The sequence below is a fragment of the Epinephelus moara genome, chromosome 7 (assembly GCF_006386435.1).
Source record: "Epinephelus moara isolate mb chromosome 7, YSFRI_EMoa_1.0, whole genome shotgun sequence".
NCBI lineage: Eukaryota > Metazoa > Chordata > Actinopteri > Perciformes > Serranidae > Epinephelus > Epinephelus moara.
In genome coordinates, this window is record NC_065512.1 from 9,109,961 (window position 1) to 9,127,678 (window position 17,718).

At 41.4% G+C, this 17,718-nt stretch overlaps 1 protein-coding gene across 1 annotated transcript in view; it reads left to right on the forward strand.

Moving 5' to 3' along the window:
- LOC126392901 (contactin-associated protein-like 5) overlaps positions 1 to 17,718 on the forward strand; it is a 179,777-nt gene that overhangs the window by 91,478 nt on the left and 70,581 nt on the right. Inside the window, exons 9-12 of the mRNA XM_050048626.1 lie at positions 3,359 to 3,502; positions 4,843 to 5,002; positions 12,019 to 12,125; positions 15,999 to 16,118. Coding sequence (XP_049904583.1) covers positions 3,359 to 3,502; positions 4,843 to 5,002; positions 12,019 to 12,125; positions 15,999 to 16,118 — 531 coding nt within the window. The remainder of the gene's footprint in view (positions 1 to 3,358; positions 3,503 to 4,842; positions 5,003 to 12,018; positions 12,126 to 15,998; positions 16,119 to 17,718) is intronic.

A 17,718-nucleotide genomic window follows, 5' to 3' on the forward strand; every position in this document is an offset into this window, starting at 1 on the left:
CCCGGTAACTTTACAGGAACCTTCCTCCTACTCCGCTCTCTCAGTGGAGACACGGCGGTTGAGAGGGCCGAGTGAGAGGACGTTCCTGTAGTAGTTCCTGCCCCCCAAATAGTACCAGGAACTTCTTCAGTGGAAACGGGCCTAATGTAGTCTTGGGATCCCTCCCCAGACAATCTAACACCCATTCACACCTGGACCCATCTAACCCTTACGACACACAAGATGGCCAAGTGGGTCAATGACTCACGTGTGACCTTAACAACTCTGTAAGGGTTCACACCCACACACAGTTTAAAGCCTGTGATTCCGCACCAGTCCGTGACTGAAGAAGCCTCTTAGATGAGAGGTGAGAGGTTTTTTCTTTATTCTAACGATGTTAACGATAAAAAACCTTTATAATAATAAAAGTAGAATACATATGATATTAGGAATTTGTTTTAATGTTGCAAAAACACAACTTTGTGCTTCAATGGGCTTCACACAAAAGGCCCCATCAAAATGACTCATACTTCATTTCCACATATGTAAATATGAAAAAAAAAATCTAGAGGACTGATCTCATAATTCTGCAATTTTGCAAGGTAAAAAAAAGTTCAAATACCAAGTCGTTTTAAGTTTTTTTGTACTGATTTTCAGCTTCATTTTCAATAATGCTAATAATAAAATTTATTTATATAGCACTTTTCAAAAACAAGTTTACAAATTGCTTTACAGACAAAAGCAATTAAAATACTGGAATAAATTCAAAGCAGCCAAAAATGGAAACAAAGATAAGAGACAATGAATAAAAATTTGAGAATAAGCAAATGAATCAAAGCGTATTAATGGTCGTTGTATGAAAACACATTTTTTAAAAGAGGACACTGAAGTGGCTTGTCTGATTCCCGATAGGAGGTTGTGCCACACTTGTGGAGCCCTTACAGCAAATGACCTTCTCCCCTCTGTCTCAAGCCGTGCCCTGGGGACAGAGAGCAACAGCTGGTCTGCAGATCTGAGTATGAGCAGGGGTGTAAGGTGTGAGAAGGTCGTTGATGTATGAAGGGGCAAGGCCAGTCAGTGATTTGAAAACAAGCAATAAAATTTTAAAATCAATTCTAAACACCACAGGTGACCAGTGCAATGAGGCAAGAATAGGGAAATATGTTAATATTTTTTAGTTCTTGTAAGAATCCTCGCTGTGGTATTTTGGAGTAGTTGGAGGCGGTTGATTGATTTTTGGGGCAGTCTGGTGAATAATGAGTCACAGTAATCTAGATGACTGGAGACAAAAGCTTGAATGAGAGTTAGTGTATCACTGAAGGAAAGAAAAGGTCTAATTTTAACAAGATGCCTGCTTTGATAGCTGATTTGGAAATGCTGTTAAAATAAAAGTTTGAATCAACATTACTCCCGAGATTTCTGACTTCATGGCTGCACCGCAAACCTTGGAACCTTGTGCTTCAGGTCCAAATAGCAACACTTCAGTTTTGTCATTGTTTAACATTAAGAAGTTGCTGGGCATCCAGGACATTATGGCTGCAAGGCAATCTGTAGAGAGGTTACTGAGGTGTGGTCTGAAGGATTTACGGATAAATAGATTTGAGTGTCGCCGGCATAAAAATGAAAAGAAATACTTGAAGTTTTTGAACTTTGGACTTTTCCCAGTTGTAACTCCCAGATAATATTGGGTTGAGCAAATGGTCGTTTAAAAACAGAGATAAAGTTTCAGCTATTTTAACAGAAGGGGAATAATGGACTCGGAGAAAGCTTACAACCGCAGAATTAAGGGCACCAGGGTTGTTGTTACAAGCCATCCGGTCCCCATATGACCGAAGTAAGAGCTGTGTCCACACAAAGTCAAACACATTTCCAGTGGGTGTTGGCTCCACCAGGGTTGTCCCTTGTTACGGAATCTGTTTGTGATATTCATCGACAGAATTTCAAGGAGCAACCGGGGGTAGGAAGGGGTCCAGTTTGGGGAACCTCAGAATTGCATCTCAGCTTTTTGCAGATGATGTGGCTCTGTTGGCATCATCACACAGTGACCTCCAGCATGCACTGGTTTGCAGCCATATGGAAAGCGGTCAGGATGAGAGTCAGCACCCTCAAGTATCAGTTCTTGGTTCTCTGCCGGAAAACGGTGGATTGCCCCCTCTGGTTTGGTGAGAGTTACTGCTCCAAGCGAAGGAGTTCAAGTATTTCTAGGTCTTTTTCACGTGTAAGGGTAAAATGGAGCATGACATGGATAGGTGGCTTGGCGCAGCTTCAGCAGTGATGCAGGCACTGCGTCCGACCATCATGGAGAGGACGGGGCTCAGCCAGAAAGCAAAGCTCTGGATTTACCGGTACATCTACGTCCCAACCCTCACCTATGGTCATGAGCTTTGGGTAGCGGTCCAAATTAGTTTCCTCCATAGGCTGACTGGGCCTGGGTGGTGTTTCCTTTTTTATATCTGTTGCCTGTTTATTTATTTAATTATTTTTTTGTGTGATTTATTTTTGCTGAGTGTTATTCCTTTTTTGTTTTTGCTTCTATATTTGCAAAAATTAACATAGCAGCGATGATGAAAATGATCTGTGTTGCACAAACGGGATGTATTTGTCTTCCTCATTTTTCTCTTCTTAATAAAAACTATTAGTCTATTTAATTTTACTGAGTAACACTGTATTTTATTTTGTATGCTCATCCTAATATGTGAAGTAATTAACTATAGCTTTCAAATAACTGCTATGAAGTAAAAATTACAACTGTTTCCTCTGAAATAAGGACAGTACTTAGATGCTTTTCACCACAGCAGGTAATGCATCTACAGTATTTGTTGACAATAATTAACAAACTCAAAGAAAGCAAACGTTATTCCTTCTCATTTACACATAAACTTCATCTAACTGATAAAATATGCAGTAAGAATTTTGTTGACAAGCGGCAGAGCGGAGGAGGGATAGAGTTTTGTTTTGAGGCTCAGAGGGATGGAGGAGGCTTGAAGCTCTGTGACTGTCTCTTGTGTCAGTGAAGTGAAAACAACTGTGCGGAGAAGCCGTGTTGTGAGGAGATTGTTGTGGGGATTTAACGGCAGCTATTACAAAATTAAAAGTGTATCTTGAAATAATCCCAAACACAGGTGGAATTAATGATAAACTGTCATGCTCTCCTGTGGCCGTTGGTGCATGCTGCCCTGATAACACAGACACTGGTGGCTGCTGAGAAAACACCACAGTAGCGCTACGACTATATCACACTCAGATGAACCAGAATGCAGCGGTAGAAATTCTTCGCAGCCTCCAGGTCTACAGGAAAGTGGACACTATATCTCTCTCTGTGCTACAGACCATTAAACTGCCATTTCAGTGAAGCTTAATGTTAAATGTTCTTCTTTAGGTCACAGAGTCAATGATGGTCTGTGGCACTCTGTGAGTCTCAACACGAGGAATCTACAGATCACTTTGACTGTGGATAGCGAGCCATCCTCCACCATTGAACTGTGGGAACAACCGGAACCAAGAAGCAACTTTTACTTTGGAGGTGAGTGGATTCTCATGTGTTTAGATGTGATAATTCTCTCTGTTGGAAAGTGGAAATAGAAACGGTCTTTACTTTGAACGTTCTGCATGTGACACTCAGCGTATTAATATAGCATCAATTAGAAGCAGAATTTTGCATAAGGCCCCTTTTAACTAATCATTATGAAGTAAGTGTTGATCGCACAATTTAGTGGCTACAGAATAGTGACACCAACTGCGTGTAGATTGGTTCCCTAAAGCCCCGTGTTGACAGTGCAACACTGTCTACCAACGGGTATGATTTCCCAGGAAAATGAAGACACAGTTTACAACACAAAGGAAATAAATCAACCATTGCTCAACTAAATCAGGAACAGGGAAAATGCTTTTGGAGGAATAGCTATTAGAGGGATCAATGTCAGTTTTTTGCAGTTACTATTCCAGGTAACAGAAATGGCAGATGGTGGAACAACCAAAATAACTATGGATAACAAACTGCAGTGTGTCCTGTACTGTTGACATACACTGTATAAAATAATGGACGTCGCCAGTCTGGCATCACCCATTGGTTTGTGGACCCCCGATTTGAAGCCTCGAGTTTGGCTTTTTGGCAGTCGCCATCTTGGATTAATGGAGCCAGATGTGACCATATTTAGACTGGAGGGTGAAGATAAAAATGCTAATGCTAGCTGTTAGCTTGGTAGGCACGATGCAGTGACAGCTATGGTTAACTGTGATAATGCTAATGTTAATGTTAATTTTGGCTAATGAAAAAAACTGAGTATCCAAGCCCTTAGAGGGTCTTTTAGAACAATTAAACACCCAACTAGATTTTTTAGGCAGCCAAACAATTAACTTTAATGAACTGAAAACACACTTGCCATGGTTATGTTACCTTAGCAACGTTGTCACTCCGTAAGCGACTTGTCAACAGACAGCAACAACCTGTAAATCACAGAGGTCGCGCCCTTAATTATGCATAACTTTAAGCCTTAATACCATTTAAACAAATGAGTTAAACCTTTTTCAGCTGTAAACATGTTTATTTCTGCTGTAAAGTTGGGCATTTTAACATTCATGTCAATGGGGATCGACTCACTCCTGGAGCCAGCCTCAAGTGGCCATTAGAGGAACTGCAGTTTTTGGCACTTCCACATTGGCTTCATTTTTGTCAGCCCCAGAGGTTGCTGCTTGGTTTTTGGTAGCTGCTAGGCACTGAGGAAAACTGAAAGCGATCGGGTTGTCTATGTGACAGCAGTGCAAATAATAATACTACTTGGAAATGCTCAGGGGGGAAAAGTTGAAAAGTTGTCTGCTTCCGCTTTAACAAACACTGTTGCAACATGTGTCATTTCTATCCAGGCTGTCCCGCGATGGGCTGTCAGTACCTGACTCCGGCCTTCCAGGGGTGTGTGCGGCTCATATTCATCAACAGCCAGCCGATGAATCTCAATCAAGTACAGCAGGGATTGCTGGGAAATTATAACGAGCTTCAGTTTGACACCTGTAACATAAGAGACAGGTAAAGTAGTTTGAATTTCTTATCCACACTTTTGTTTAATGGGACAAGAGTTCTCACGGAGATCTTACAGAAAACTTTGACATCCAGCAGGCAAAATATGTCAAACATAAAAATCTGTAAAACATTATCCAAGTTGGCAGCAGAGACTTATTCATGCCCACATTGTTAATTCGTAGATAGCAGTGTGTTGTCTGCAGAGCTGACTGAAAGTCACTGACATCTTGTCCTACAGAGACAAACACGCTGACAGGATCATCCAATTAAATTGCAAGAGAAACTCGGCAACACCTTCTCTGGCAGAGGACTATGCTAACAAGCTGCTCCCTGCTGTCCTGTGTGGCATCCTTCCCTATCCCTATCCCTCATTACCCTGCACAGCTGTGGGCCCTGTGAAGGGGATTGGCAGACCTATAAGAACCATGAATGTCTGCATGTGGCTTGGAACATGTATAAGAGCAAGACAAACATGCAAGCTGCAGTATTTCCCTTGTGTTTGCCCTGAGGAGAATCTCTCCTTTGTCAAAGTACCTGCTTTCTAGTCCAGATTGTTCGCTGTCAGAAGATATGCAAACACAACAGTGCTGACAGTCTGCTGTATCAGTAGGCAGAGGGATGCACCGCAGGAAATGACATGATGGAATGAGATGTTTTCTTTTCCCAACCTGAGATGCACACATCTTTAGTAGTTCCAGCGCAGGGTCGCTTCTTCTTTCCTTTATATATTAATGAATGAGTGCATAAGTGATGTGGCCATCTGGGTGGGTGAAAGGAAGCACACACACACACACACACACACACACATATACATGTATATATGTACATATATATATCGTGGCTCTTAATGAACTCCTATGAACGCATTAGAAATGTTCTAATCATCAAGAAAAATTCTCAAAATTCTTGATCACTTCTGGCCACTAGGGGGAGCAAAATTACTCAAAAATTAGCTGTCAGACGCATCCCTAAAATATTATCTTCTATGAAATTATTTTGTCCCATATTTTAGCAAACAGATTAACAGTTGCCGAGTTGGAGGGGTTTAAATTTGTAATAAAGGCCAAAATCTTGTAAATACACTCTCCTCCTGCAGCTCTCCCCTCTATGCCCTAAGCTACTCCCCCCAGACCACCATGGGCATATGTATGCACATCATATAGTAGCCTAGTGTTTCCCATACTTTGATTCATTTAACCTCATGTTATTGTAGAGTTGCCTGCAGTGCATTCATTCAGCAACTCATGTCCCATTCTCTCTTTGTTTATCAGACCATAAATGAGGCAAGAATTAGCTAGCTAGCCACCCCACAATCCCTCTGACTCACTCCCCGCCACTGTAGACTGCTTTGTTGGGAGGAGAGTAGGCAGCAGCTCAGGAGATGGACCTTTGGTCAGCAGCTGCAGTGGCTGAAATTTAACCAGTGCAAACCTCCCAGAGCTAGGTGTCTCAGCTGGCTGGTGGCCAGTCAGTCTAGCCTGTGTAATAGCAGCAACAGAAAGTTTGCTGATCCAGTAGGGAGTCTGGGCTGTCCAGTCCCCTGGAGCTGGGGTTTGCGCCAGAGTCCTGCACTGGGTCGGGTACCCGCAAAAACAGCTGATTTGCGGGTGGTTTTAAAAAAAAAAACATTTTTTCCCGGGTTCGGATCTGGGTGGGCGGGTTTTAGATAAACACATCAGTCATTAGTTCGGTAAACTGCAGATAACTATCTTGGTCATTATTTACTCTCTGAGGATCTCCTCCGCTATTTCGCAACGGTCATTGGTTCAGCTGTTTACACGCGTTTCACCATCTAATAACACAATTTGTGATTGGACGACAGAATCAACATGGCTGCCACCGTCTAACAAGCGCCGCTTCCAAAACAGTAAATAATTATTTAGGTATTTGAGAAATAAGTGGATAAAACGTACAACTATCACTTTATAATGTTTCTGAAGTGTTTCCCTGATGGATTACTTCTCTCCTCGATGGATTCTAAAAACACGTGGCGGCTCGTAACTACTGAACGTCGTTCTAGACAGAAAGTAAGTCTATTATTACACATGTAAAGTTCCTTTACATAGATTAAAAGTTTAAAAGCATTAAACGTAACAAACGAGTGCTTTTACACTCGTATGGGAGAAGAACACAGAGGGTTGATGATGGAGCTGAAGTCAGGTTTTTATTGTGAGAGCTGCTTCATTAAGGTCGTTTACTCACTGGCACCTTAACTGTGGCGATATGCTGTTCAATATTCAGCCAATATGACCCAAAATGATTACTTTAAATCCGGGTTACGGGTCGGGCTGCGGGTCGTGTTTCAACGGGTCGGACTGGGTTGCGGTACTAATTGGCCTGATGCATGGGTTTGCGGTTCGGGTGCGGGTTTGTACGTCGCCGGGTCGGGTCGGGGCGGATCTTGAAAACTGGACCCGTGCAGGACTCTGGTTTGCGCTGGCTGTTTCCAAGTTGCTGTGGCCATTGATTGCGGCTCCGTCTCCGGTGCTGCTGCCCGCTCTCCTCCCAGCGAGGTGGTTTGTAGCAGCGGGGAGTGAGGGGGAGGACACACTTGAAGCCACAGCTGTGAGTCTTTGGCTCCAGTTAGCAGAGGGCCAACACTTGTTTTATTTCGTTGACTGTCAGACTTTCTTTTAGACTATTGATAAGTCCGTCCTCCTTTTTTGGGTTGCTTTGCAGTGTAAACAGTTGTTGCGAGTGCTGGAATAGCAACTTTCTCTGCAGGATTCTCAACCATTGCATCAGGCTTTCACTTAAGGGACCTGCATGCACATCTGCATTTGTAGAACAGCCAGTAGGAATGACCTCTCTCTAAAATGACCTGCAAATGGCCACAGTCACATGTCACAGCCTAGATTTTCTAAAGCCTGCAAACAGAGCCAAGTGGAGGTGCAGAGGTCTAGTTTTCTCTCAGTCCACTTGAATTACAATATGTTCAAATTTACTATGGGATTGTTGCCAAATGATGCCAAAGTAAAACTGCCTACCCCAGCTTTAATTGTTTGGGGGACAGTTTTAAGGAGGTAGCACTAGAAACAGACATATTACCATCGTGTATGGCAGACCTGTTAGCAAAACAGTTGCTTTATTACACATCAAGCAGCCACAGACCACCACAGTCACAACATCCAGTATTCACTCATGTTTTAGCTCTGGTCTGGTCTCCACCAACTCCTGGGGATCATTTCTGGGTCTTAATTTTCCTCACCAGCTGGGTGTTAACTTCTATTTCTATCATTTGGTGCTGTGCAGGTAGCGTAAAGTGGTTTTTATCAGAGCTTTTTCTGCTGGGAACAGCTGTGTGCTGCTGCTGGAAACAAGGCAGACGAGGACAGCGAGCCTGAACCACAACAGTTAATGTGTCACTCAACCAAAACAATGAGGTTAAAAATCTGTAGAGCCGAAGAAGTGATTGACAATTCTCTGTGGGTTTGTCACTACAAATGACAGCTTTCACATTACATGTAGTCATTTCACTCATCATTAAAATACAGAAACGATGATGGAGCTGTAAGAGTTGCCACTGTAGTTTACCATCGAAGCAAAAAAAAGCTGAAATCGAAATGTGAAACGTTACAAAATGTTTACCCAATGTATTTTTTTTCAGTCACTGCATAATGTATTTCATACAAAAGATGCAAGCATAGAAAATTTGAGATATGTCCCACCAATGAAACACCCCATGCATTATGCAGTGTATGTATATACAGCAACAAAGAAACTTGTGTGGAGCTGAAATGAAACTTCAGAGTGGCTGAGGTTATCCATGCTTTTCTTTCTGATATGCAGTTGATGTCTGTGGGACATGCTGTAATCTGTTGTGCCGCTCTCAGCTTTGTAAATGTTCATTGCATTGATGTTAACTTTGATTTCACTCGCTGTGGCTTTTTCAATGACCCCTAACAATGAGAAAATTAACTTTTAGCGGAGTTAATCTCCTTTTCCTCTGTGTCTAATTAAACATTGCGACTCAATTTATGGTCAGTGTGCACTTAGATGTGCTGGCCACTGTAATTCCATGACCTGTGAGGGCACCCATGAACACAACAGAATATAGCATGATGGTAATTAAACCAATGGCTGCAACCTTATCCGTGTTGCGGCTGGCCCGCTCCGCTGCAGTTAATAGGTGAGAGATGAAAGTGTATGAAATTATATATGCACGCTCGAAAGGCTGGCAATTATGTGAAACTGAAGGAGGCTCGAGGAAGGGACTATTAATCAGAAGAGTGCGGTTTGAAATTTCTGTGAAGCGCTCATCGTGGTAAAATCCCATTAGCAGGCATTCTAGTCTGAAGGTGACAGTAATGCTTTTATTTTTAGAGAAACGCCTCGACATGTCAGCTTTTTCAAATTCAGACAAGGGCACAGTATGAGACACTGTTATTTCACAGTTCTTTGGGGTTTTTAATGAAACATGAATAAACAGCAAATTAGTCTTTCGGTTGAGTTGCAAGCTTGTGTTCATAATTGCATACAAAAGAATAAAGACAACAGTGAGAAGGGGTCTTTCTTACCTGATAAATAAAAGATCAGGTTTGCAAACTCTAACAAAGGAAGTCGCTTTATTGGTGCCTAATACAAATGCCTGAGAGGTTTGTGTGATCTTTTTTTTTTTTGCTGTCGAAAAACTGTTATTGTTTTGTGCTGCTGCTGCTGCTGTTAATAGCTATATTTGTTCTGAAAGTATCAGAGTGCTGGAAAATTGGCAAACTTTGAAGATAAAAAGGAGTAAACTAGAGCTGCAGCAATGATTCGATTAGTCAGCTGACAGGAATGTTTATTATTAGAAGCTATTTGTTAATTCTCTGGTTACAGCTTTTTACATGTGATTATTTACCTCTCATCTGTTTTATAGCATTGTACAGTAAATTTCTAACAGCTGGTTGGCAGTGGTGGAATGTAACAAAGTACATTTACTTAAGTATTGTACTTGAGTACAATTTTGAGGCACTTGTACTTGAATATTTCCATTAATGCTGCTTTATACTTCCATTCCACCACATTTTGGAGGCCAGTATTTTACTTTTTACTTAACTACCTTTATTTGACATTAGTTAGGGTGGGAAGTAGGGCTGCCCCCGACTAAGAATTTCCCTAGTCGACCAATAGTCGTCATTTAGGGCCATTAGTCGACTAGTCGCCCACATGTTTATGATATTAATGTAATTATTAAATGATATATTTTGGTGGTTTGAGTTGAAGGTGTGAGAAAGAATAGTATCAGTAACATTGTTAACACTGTGCTACATTACAGAGAAATACAAAACCGTACTAATGAACCTTCATTAATATAGGCCTATATTTTATCTACAAGTGCACGTCACACACTGAGCGAGCCGCCTGTTAATGACGCTGTGGGCTAATGGGCATGTAGCTACTTCCATGTTTCAGATGATACGTCATGTTTGTAGTCGACCAATGAAGATGAGTTTACATATCACCTTGGGTTCGTCCTTCACCTTCTCAAAATGATCCCACACTTTGGATTTCCTGCCCGACATGTTATTAACTAGCCTGTGGAATAACCACAGGTACCAGCCCTGGAAATTAGGGGCCGTACACATGCTCTGTCTTTAACTGCCTAAACACAAGGTTGGACGTTGGGCTATACTCTTGTGCCTTTTCTATGCCAGCTTTCAAGAGTGCGCCGGCAGGTTGCGTTTGAGGTTGCTTAGCATCCTGAGTGCAGAGTTGATCTTATTCCAGGAGCTGTTTATAAGTGTGTAGGCCTATCGTCTGTGGGACAGATGTAAAGCTCTGGGTAGCACTAACATGATCAACTTTTCTGTATTTATCAGACTGAATATTTACAGAAGAAGGGAAAGATATGTCGGCTGTGATTGGTTTGTAATGTGACTCCTGTCTGACTGCTGAGTGTGGACACTTCCTGTGTCTGTCCTTTCAAATTAAATTCCCACATGGTCTATATACATGACATATATATCAATAAACTGGAATGATATGGCATTGGGGGTTAGTACTTAATTGAGTTAAAAGGTATTTAAATAAAAGACAACAGTGTGTGAAGTTGGGAGAGTTTTCTTCATCGTGTCTGGACCTTACTTGTGGCATCCCCCAGGGGTCAATGATGGGCCCTAAGTTGTTTATCCTTTATATTAATGACATATGCAAAATATCAAAGTGTTTTGAAAGTGGTATCGTTTGCTGATGATACAAATATTTTCTTTTCTGGAGAGCATTTACCTCAACTATTGGAGGATATCACTAGAAAAATGTCTAAGCAAAAAATGTGGTTTGTGATGCTTCGACATCAGTGCATCAATGATTGCTGCTCAATACTTCTTCTACTGCTGCCAGTTATCAAAATGTAAAACTTCTCCATGACTGTGGTTCAACAGGTGTGTAGGAGACGACCATGAGCCGACTGTGATAGAACAAAGAACACCCACACGCTGTCTTCAGCACTCCTGCCTGCAGATCCTTAAAGAGTCTTAAAATTACAGTTTATAAATACTGTACACTTAAAAGTGATGAAATAGTCGTAAATGTTTATTTGTGAAGTCTCAACTGCCTCAAACTTTTATCTAATTTAATTTATCTATCCTTTAATTTTCTTTAATGTTACAAATATTTCAATCTACCGCTGAACATAACACTGTCTTTTTACTTGATGCTTGCACTTACATGTTGGCAGAATGCAGTAAATGTGTCATTACTCACTCTAATAATATTCCTACATAAAACAAAACAAAAACAGCGAAAACAAAAAGATAGTTTGTCCAAAAATCAGTCATAAATTTGGTTTGGTTCTGTTACCCTGTCTACACTTGCAATAATCACAAATTAATTGGAACTCATAAAGTTGTGATTATTACAAGTCTAAAAGACACTGTGTGGGAGGTTTGTGCTTCACCAAAGCTAGTTAGAAAGAACAAGCATTCATATTGTTTCTTTTTTAATATCCGCTGAAAAAAGAATTTAAGTCATTAACCAAGAAAGTCATGAAAGTCATCCCCTGATATTAAACACTTGTGTAAAAACTTCTTTTCTTTCCTCAGATGCCTTCCTAACCTGTGTGAACACGGAGGCCGCTGCTCTCAGACGTGGAGCTCTTTCACCTGCGACTGCTCGGGAACAGGATACTCCGGAGCAACCTGTCACAACTGTGAGCAGTTCTTCGCACTTTCATTTCTTCACCTAGTCTCAAACCTGCTATTACGCCCTCTGCACCCCCTCATATATTTTAGGTCCACTGAGCTGTGTCATTTGATTCAGCACACACATCTTTACCTGTCTTGCTCACGGCTTTCTTCGATTTGTGCAACTGAGAAGCAAAGCAAAACCTGGTCCCGCTTCAACATGACGTGACCTTACAATCATTGCTGTTATTCTCACTTTCAAATTTCTGAGAATGTGTGTTTTTTTACTATATCCTTAAATAGCTTATGGCTGACTTTGGATTGACTCTACATGTAGGAGTTTTTCTTACGGGTGTCATCTTTTGACGCTCTGCAACATCACCTTGATATTCGCTGTTGAGACGGCTGTTGGAAACTACGTGTGAAATTCCCCTGCCCCAGAATCCTGATTTCTTGTTTATATGCAGGCACAACACAGTTTTCTTTACATGTCGGAGGGAACATGACAGATAAGAGCATCTGCTGAATTAGAAATAGGCCCACCTGTTTTTTTCCCCAACTAAACAGTCATCAACTCGCTCCAAAAACACACTAAATCAATATTTACCTTCTATAGCTCAAACTTATATCTGAAACCTGAGTATTTGAAACCAAAAAGAGTGAAGAGAGATACTCTGCGTGGAGTTTGGTGTCTTATGTAGCCTTCTAAAATCAGATGACATGAGCGTAAAAGTGCAACAAATGGATTAAACTGTGTATTTCTCTGCTCTCTTGTAAGCTCCAAACGTTAGCATAGCTTATTAGCTAACAACCTGCATTACTTTCAGAGCTAAGAAGGATTTAATTGTGGAGTTACATACAAAATAAAATGCAGCAGCACATCCACAGTGTAGTATCTCCCCACAGTTTGGAAGCTGCTCCTGGATGCTGCTGTATCACAGTGTGGAGCTTACGTTAGCAGCTCTGTCCTTCTCTTTATTCAGTTTGGGCAAGTTTACAGCAACTCAAGCCAAACTCGTTATCTGAGATATGGATGAATTCCTCAAACACATCAGTTGGTCCTCATCCTAAAAGCCTTTTTGTACGGCTTGTGTGTTAAAATTGAGACATTTTTTTTTTTTTAAATGCAAACAATTACACGTAACTCTAACGGCTCTCTTGTTTGTTCAAGTATTTAGCAGCCAAACGGGGTTATGTGATGATGACAAACAACTCTGATTTAACCTTTTTCACCCGTCGTAGGCTACTTATAATACTGGAATTAACGAGCTCCACACAGCAATAAGGCGGCAATGTTGCTGGTGCCACCCATGAAATCCTATTTCCATAAAGATATGTTCAGTACTCAGTGGCCAGAGACAAATAATTTTGAATTGTGCCTTGAATTGCGCGTGTGATATTTGTCAATTTATAAGATAATTTTGCATGTCAAGAAAGTCACAGTTGCACACTACCTTGAGGGGTTTGCACGGGCTTCATCCAGACTTCCACCACCGGTTTGCAAATAACTTTATCAGATAACAATACAAGGCAACCAATTAGGGCTGTAGTGTTATTTGGTCGACTAGTTGATTATTTGGTCACTATGCTCTCGTACGACCAAATTCTCATTAGTCGAATAATCGGCAAAGCAAAAAGAAAAGTGCTACATCAACAGCTTTCCAGGATTAATCCATTATTTCCTGCGGCGGGGACAGGCTAAGTTACCTGTGAAAATGGGGGTGTTTTCCAAACACCCCTGTTGTGGACAGAATGTTGAACTCGCCCACCCTCACGCTCAGCGTCGCGGTGAAGCAGACCTCCTGTCTGTTTCTGTATACTGACACCATTTCCCTCAGTGGAAACAAAGCTTTTATTTACTTTAATTTCACAGATAAGAAACAATAAATAGTGAAGACAATAAAGCCTCCACTAAAATAGCATTTTAAGTCTTGTGTGTGATTTATCCTGGCTTCATATGAGCAGAGGAAATCTCTGCTAGCTGCTAGGCTAATTTATACCATGTAAAATGCCATAGGCTGGCGCTAATAACGTTAGCATGTTGTATTTGCTTGGAAAACGTGTTTAGTATAAGACAGTTGTCTTGTCGGTGAACCTTGTGAGTTGTAATGGAGTCAAATTATGTGCCGTTACCTTTGTTAAATGTTGCTGTTGTCCCTGGCTTCATATGAGAAGAGGAAAAGATTGCTAGACGCTAGGCTAATTTATACAATGTAAAGTGCCATAGACTTGTGCTAGTAATGTTAGCATGTTGTATATGTGGGGGAAATGTCTCCAGATAAAGACAAGTGTTTGTCAGCAATTTATAGTGATTTATAGTGAAGCCAATTTGCGTACTTGTGTTTGAAATTGTCTCTATTAAGCCATGTTTAATGTGTGTTTAATGTGTGTTTTGAATCAACTATATAAATAAAGTTTGATTTGAACTAAACTTTACAGCACTTAACACAGTCCTCCACCACCGACTAGTGTTTTGGAGGTGTAACTGCAGAGTGACACAGACACACCACTGCAGAAGTAAAAATAACTTGCAGATTTTTTTTTCCCCACGACTAATCGATTAGTTGAAGATTATGTGCGACTTTAGTCGACCAAGATTTTCTTATGTTGACTACAGCCCTGCAACCAATGCAAGATCCATGTAGCGTAGCTAAGTTACAACTGGCTGACTAAACTTAGCTTGCTTCCTCCCACATCGCTACATAGATTTTAATAATAGCTAGATACCGTAAGATGGCGCCGATTAATTTCAGCGGAGTTGCTCACCTGGCGCATATGCAAAAAAAGTCTCTAGCTTCCGGGTTTACTTCCGCGGCCCACTAACTATGCGCAGTAGTGTTTCTCCTGCTGGCCCCGCCCACGAGTTACCGCTCAGCTCTCAGACTGTATATTGTGATGACGTCACAGGTATTTAAATCATTTATCTCGGCTTGAGGGAAGTTTTACAAATATGAAACCTCCATGGATCAAAAATTCAGAATAGAAAGATTCATAGTTTTACACTTGTGTCTTTTATAATGGTGGCCTGTGGGGAAAATGCTTTTGGCCGTAGGGGATGTTTTTGCTGCAATACCACGAGTGGCCACTGGGATTATTGTCTGCAAGGCTAAGCGGTGTTCCTGGGGGCCTGCATCGCTAGCCGTTTTCTAAGCATGTTTGGTTGCAGGCACAGACTCACAGCAAAGACAGCTCACTCCCCTTGCTCTGTGATTGGATAATATAATGATATGTTAATCTGAGCATCCCCATTGGCTGCAATAGGAGGAAGCAAGGACAATTTTTTGTACTTGTAGTTAAGAGTTATAGTCACGCATGTAATTGAGTTCTGCGTGAACTTTTTTTAAACCATAAACAGATAGATGTGTAACCAAAAACCTTTTTTGTAACTGTAAACCTTCGTGTAAATTATAAATCTTCTCAGCATTGAATCTATTTGTTGAGATAGTTTTTTCCACACACATATTTGTATCCATACACCATTTTTTCACACATTCGAATACAGTCACAAGCAGCTACAATATGTTTGACCCTATTTTGACTCAGTGGAATACATTGTGTTCAAGGCTTTCAGTAGTCATATACTGTATGTATAAGCAGAGGGATTTCCAGCACGACCTCATCTACTTCCAAGGTGCATGGAGAAGGTGAAACAATCTCTACACTAGTTGTAGTATCCATATAGGGGTGGCTGCTGTGCCATAATCTGTATTAAAGCAAAGAATGCCAATATAGATAGAACAGACACAAGCGCTTTTTTAAGTATGGAAACAATAACCTCTAAACAGCTCGTAAATAATAATAGATTCTGCAGTCAGATGACTCAGCAGGGGAGAGCTGTCGGTACGTGGGCTGATTCTTGGAGGAATTACTGATTCCTGTCCCCGCTCTGCTTCTTCCAGCCATCTACGAGTCATCTTGTGAGGCCTACAAGCTGATTGGCAGCTCCTCGGGCTTCTACTCCATTGATCCAGATGGGAGTGGTCCCCTGGGGCCCGCACAGGTATACTGCAACATGACAGGTAAGATCATTGTAATTCACACGTTGTCACCTTTTACCCTTTTTGAGTTCCACTGAGGACTGGCAGAAAGCTCAGTGTAAAGAGTCCACTCACTTAGAGAGATCGCGCTGCATCGATCCATACCAACACAGCTATCTGACAGTTTACGATCCAGGGAGAAATCATTAAGGCCACTCAGGGCAGTCCCTGAGAGTTTTAACATATCTGTGGGGAGACAGTATCTTTTGTAAATGTCCATGTGGTTAATCTGCAGCACATCAGGAGGAATCTCAGGGTGCTTTCTCACCTTACCTTCCTGGTTTTGTAAAACAAACCCTGTTTGGGCTGCTGTAAAAGTTGTCAGTCGAACCCTGATGTGGACTGCACGACCTGGGGCTGTGGATCGACTTCCAGTCTGACTGTGGTGTGGTAGTAGTTTCACTGCAGTGTGAAAGCATACAGACTAACCATAGTATTTTTTTAATACTATTTAATATGCAGTTTAATAGTAGTTTATAATCAGCATGATGATTTAAAAAGCTGAAGTACTCTTAAATCCACCCCGCTGATTGTAAACTGTTCAGGAGGCAAGCTTATAATCACTCTATATAAGCCCAGTACAGTATTTATGTAAATCTTTTGGTAACCATGGTAACACTTATGTCTATCAGCATGTGTGCATCTGTGCTACTCCCGTACTCTGCCGGTTCATTAGGTCCATATCATTGAAAGTGAGTATTTCTTTACAAGACGCCTCTTTCCATCCTGTCATTTTCATGACATGCAGTCAATTTGCAGTCTAATAATACCAATGGTGCTTATAGTTGGAGGCATTAAAGTGCTGCCTGCTCTGCTGTTTGTCCCCTGAGTTTGGTTTCCCCATGTTGGGTGCTGATGTTTACGCTTCCTGGTTCGTTTGTTGAAAAGCCAGTGTGAAGACGAGCTGGACTTCAGATGTGAAGCACCCTTAATTAAGCAGTATCACACTCGAGCTCGTGATGTCGTACTGTGATATCGTCACGGCTGTGATTCGGTCGTAGGCACGAGGCCTCTTGCCTACGACCGAATCACAGCCGTGACGATATCACAGTACGACATCACGAGCTCGAGTGTGATACTGCTTAATTAAGGGTGCTTCACATCTGAAGTCCAGCTCGTCTTCACACTGGCTTTTCAACAAACGAACCAGGAAGCGTAAACATCAGCACCCAACATGGGGAAACCAAACTCAGGGGACAAACAGCAGAGCAGGCAGCACTTTAATGCCTCCAACTATAAGCACCATTGGTATTATTAGACTGCAAATTGACTGCATGTCATGAAAATGACAGGATGGAAAGAGGCGTCTTGTAAAGAAATACTCACTTTCAATGATATGGACCTAATGAACCGGCAGAGTACGGGAGTAGCACAGATGCACACATGCTGATAGACATAAGTGTTACCATGGTTACCAAAAGATTTACATAAATACTGTACTGGGCTTATATAGAGTGATTATAAGCTTGCCTCCTGAACAGTTTACAATCAGCGGGGTGGATTTAAGAGTACTTCAGCTTTTTAAATCATCATGCTGATTATAAACTACTATTAAACTGCATATTAAATAGTATTAAAAAAA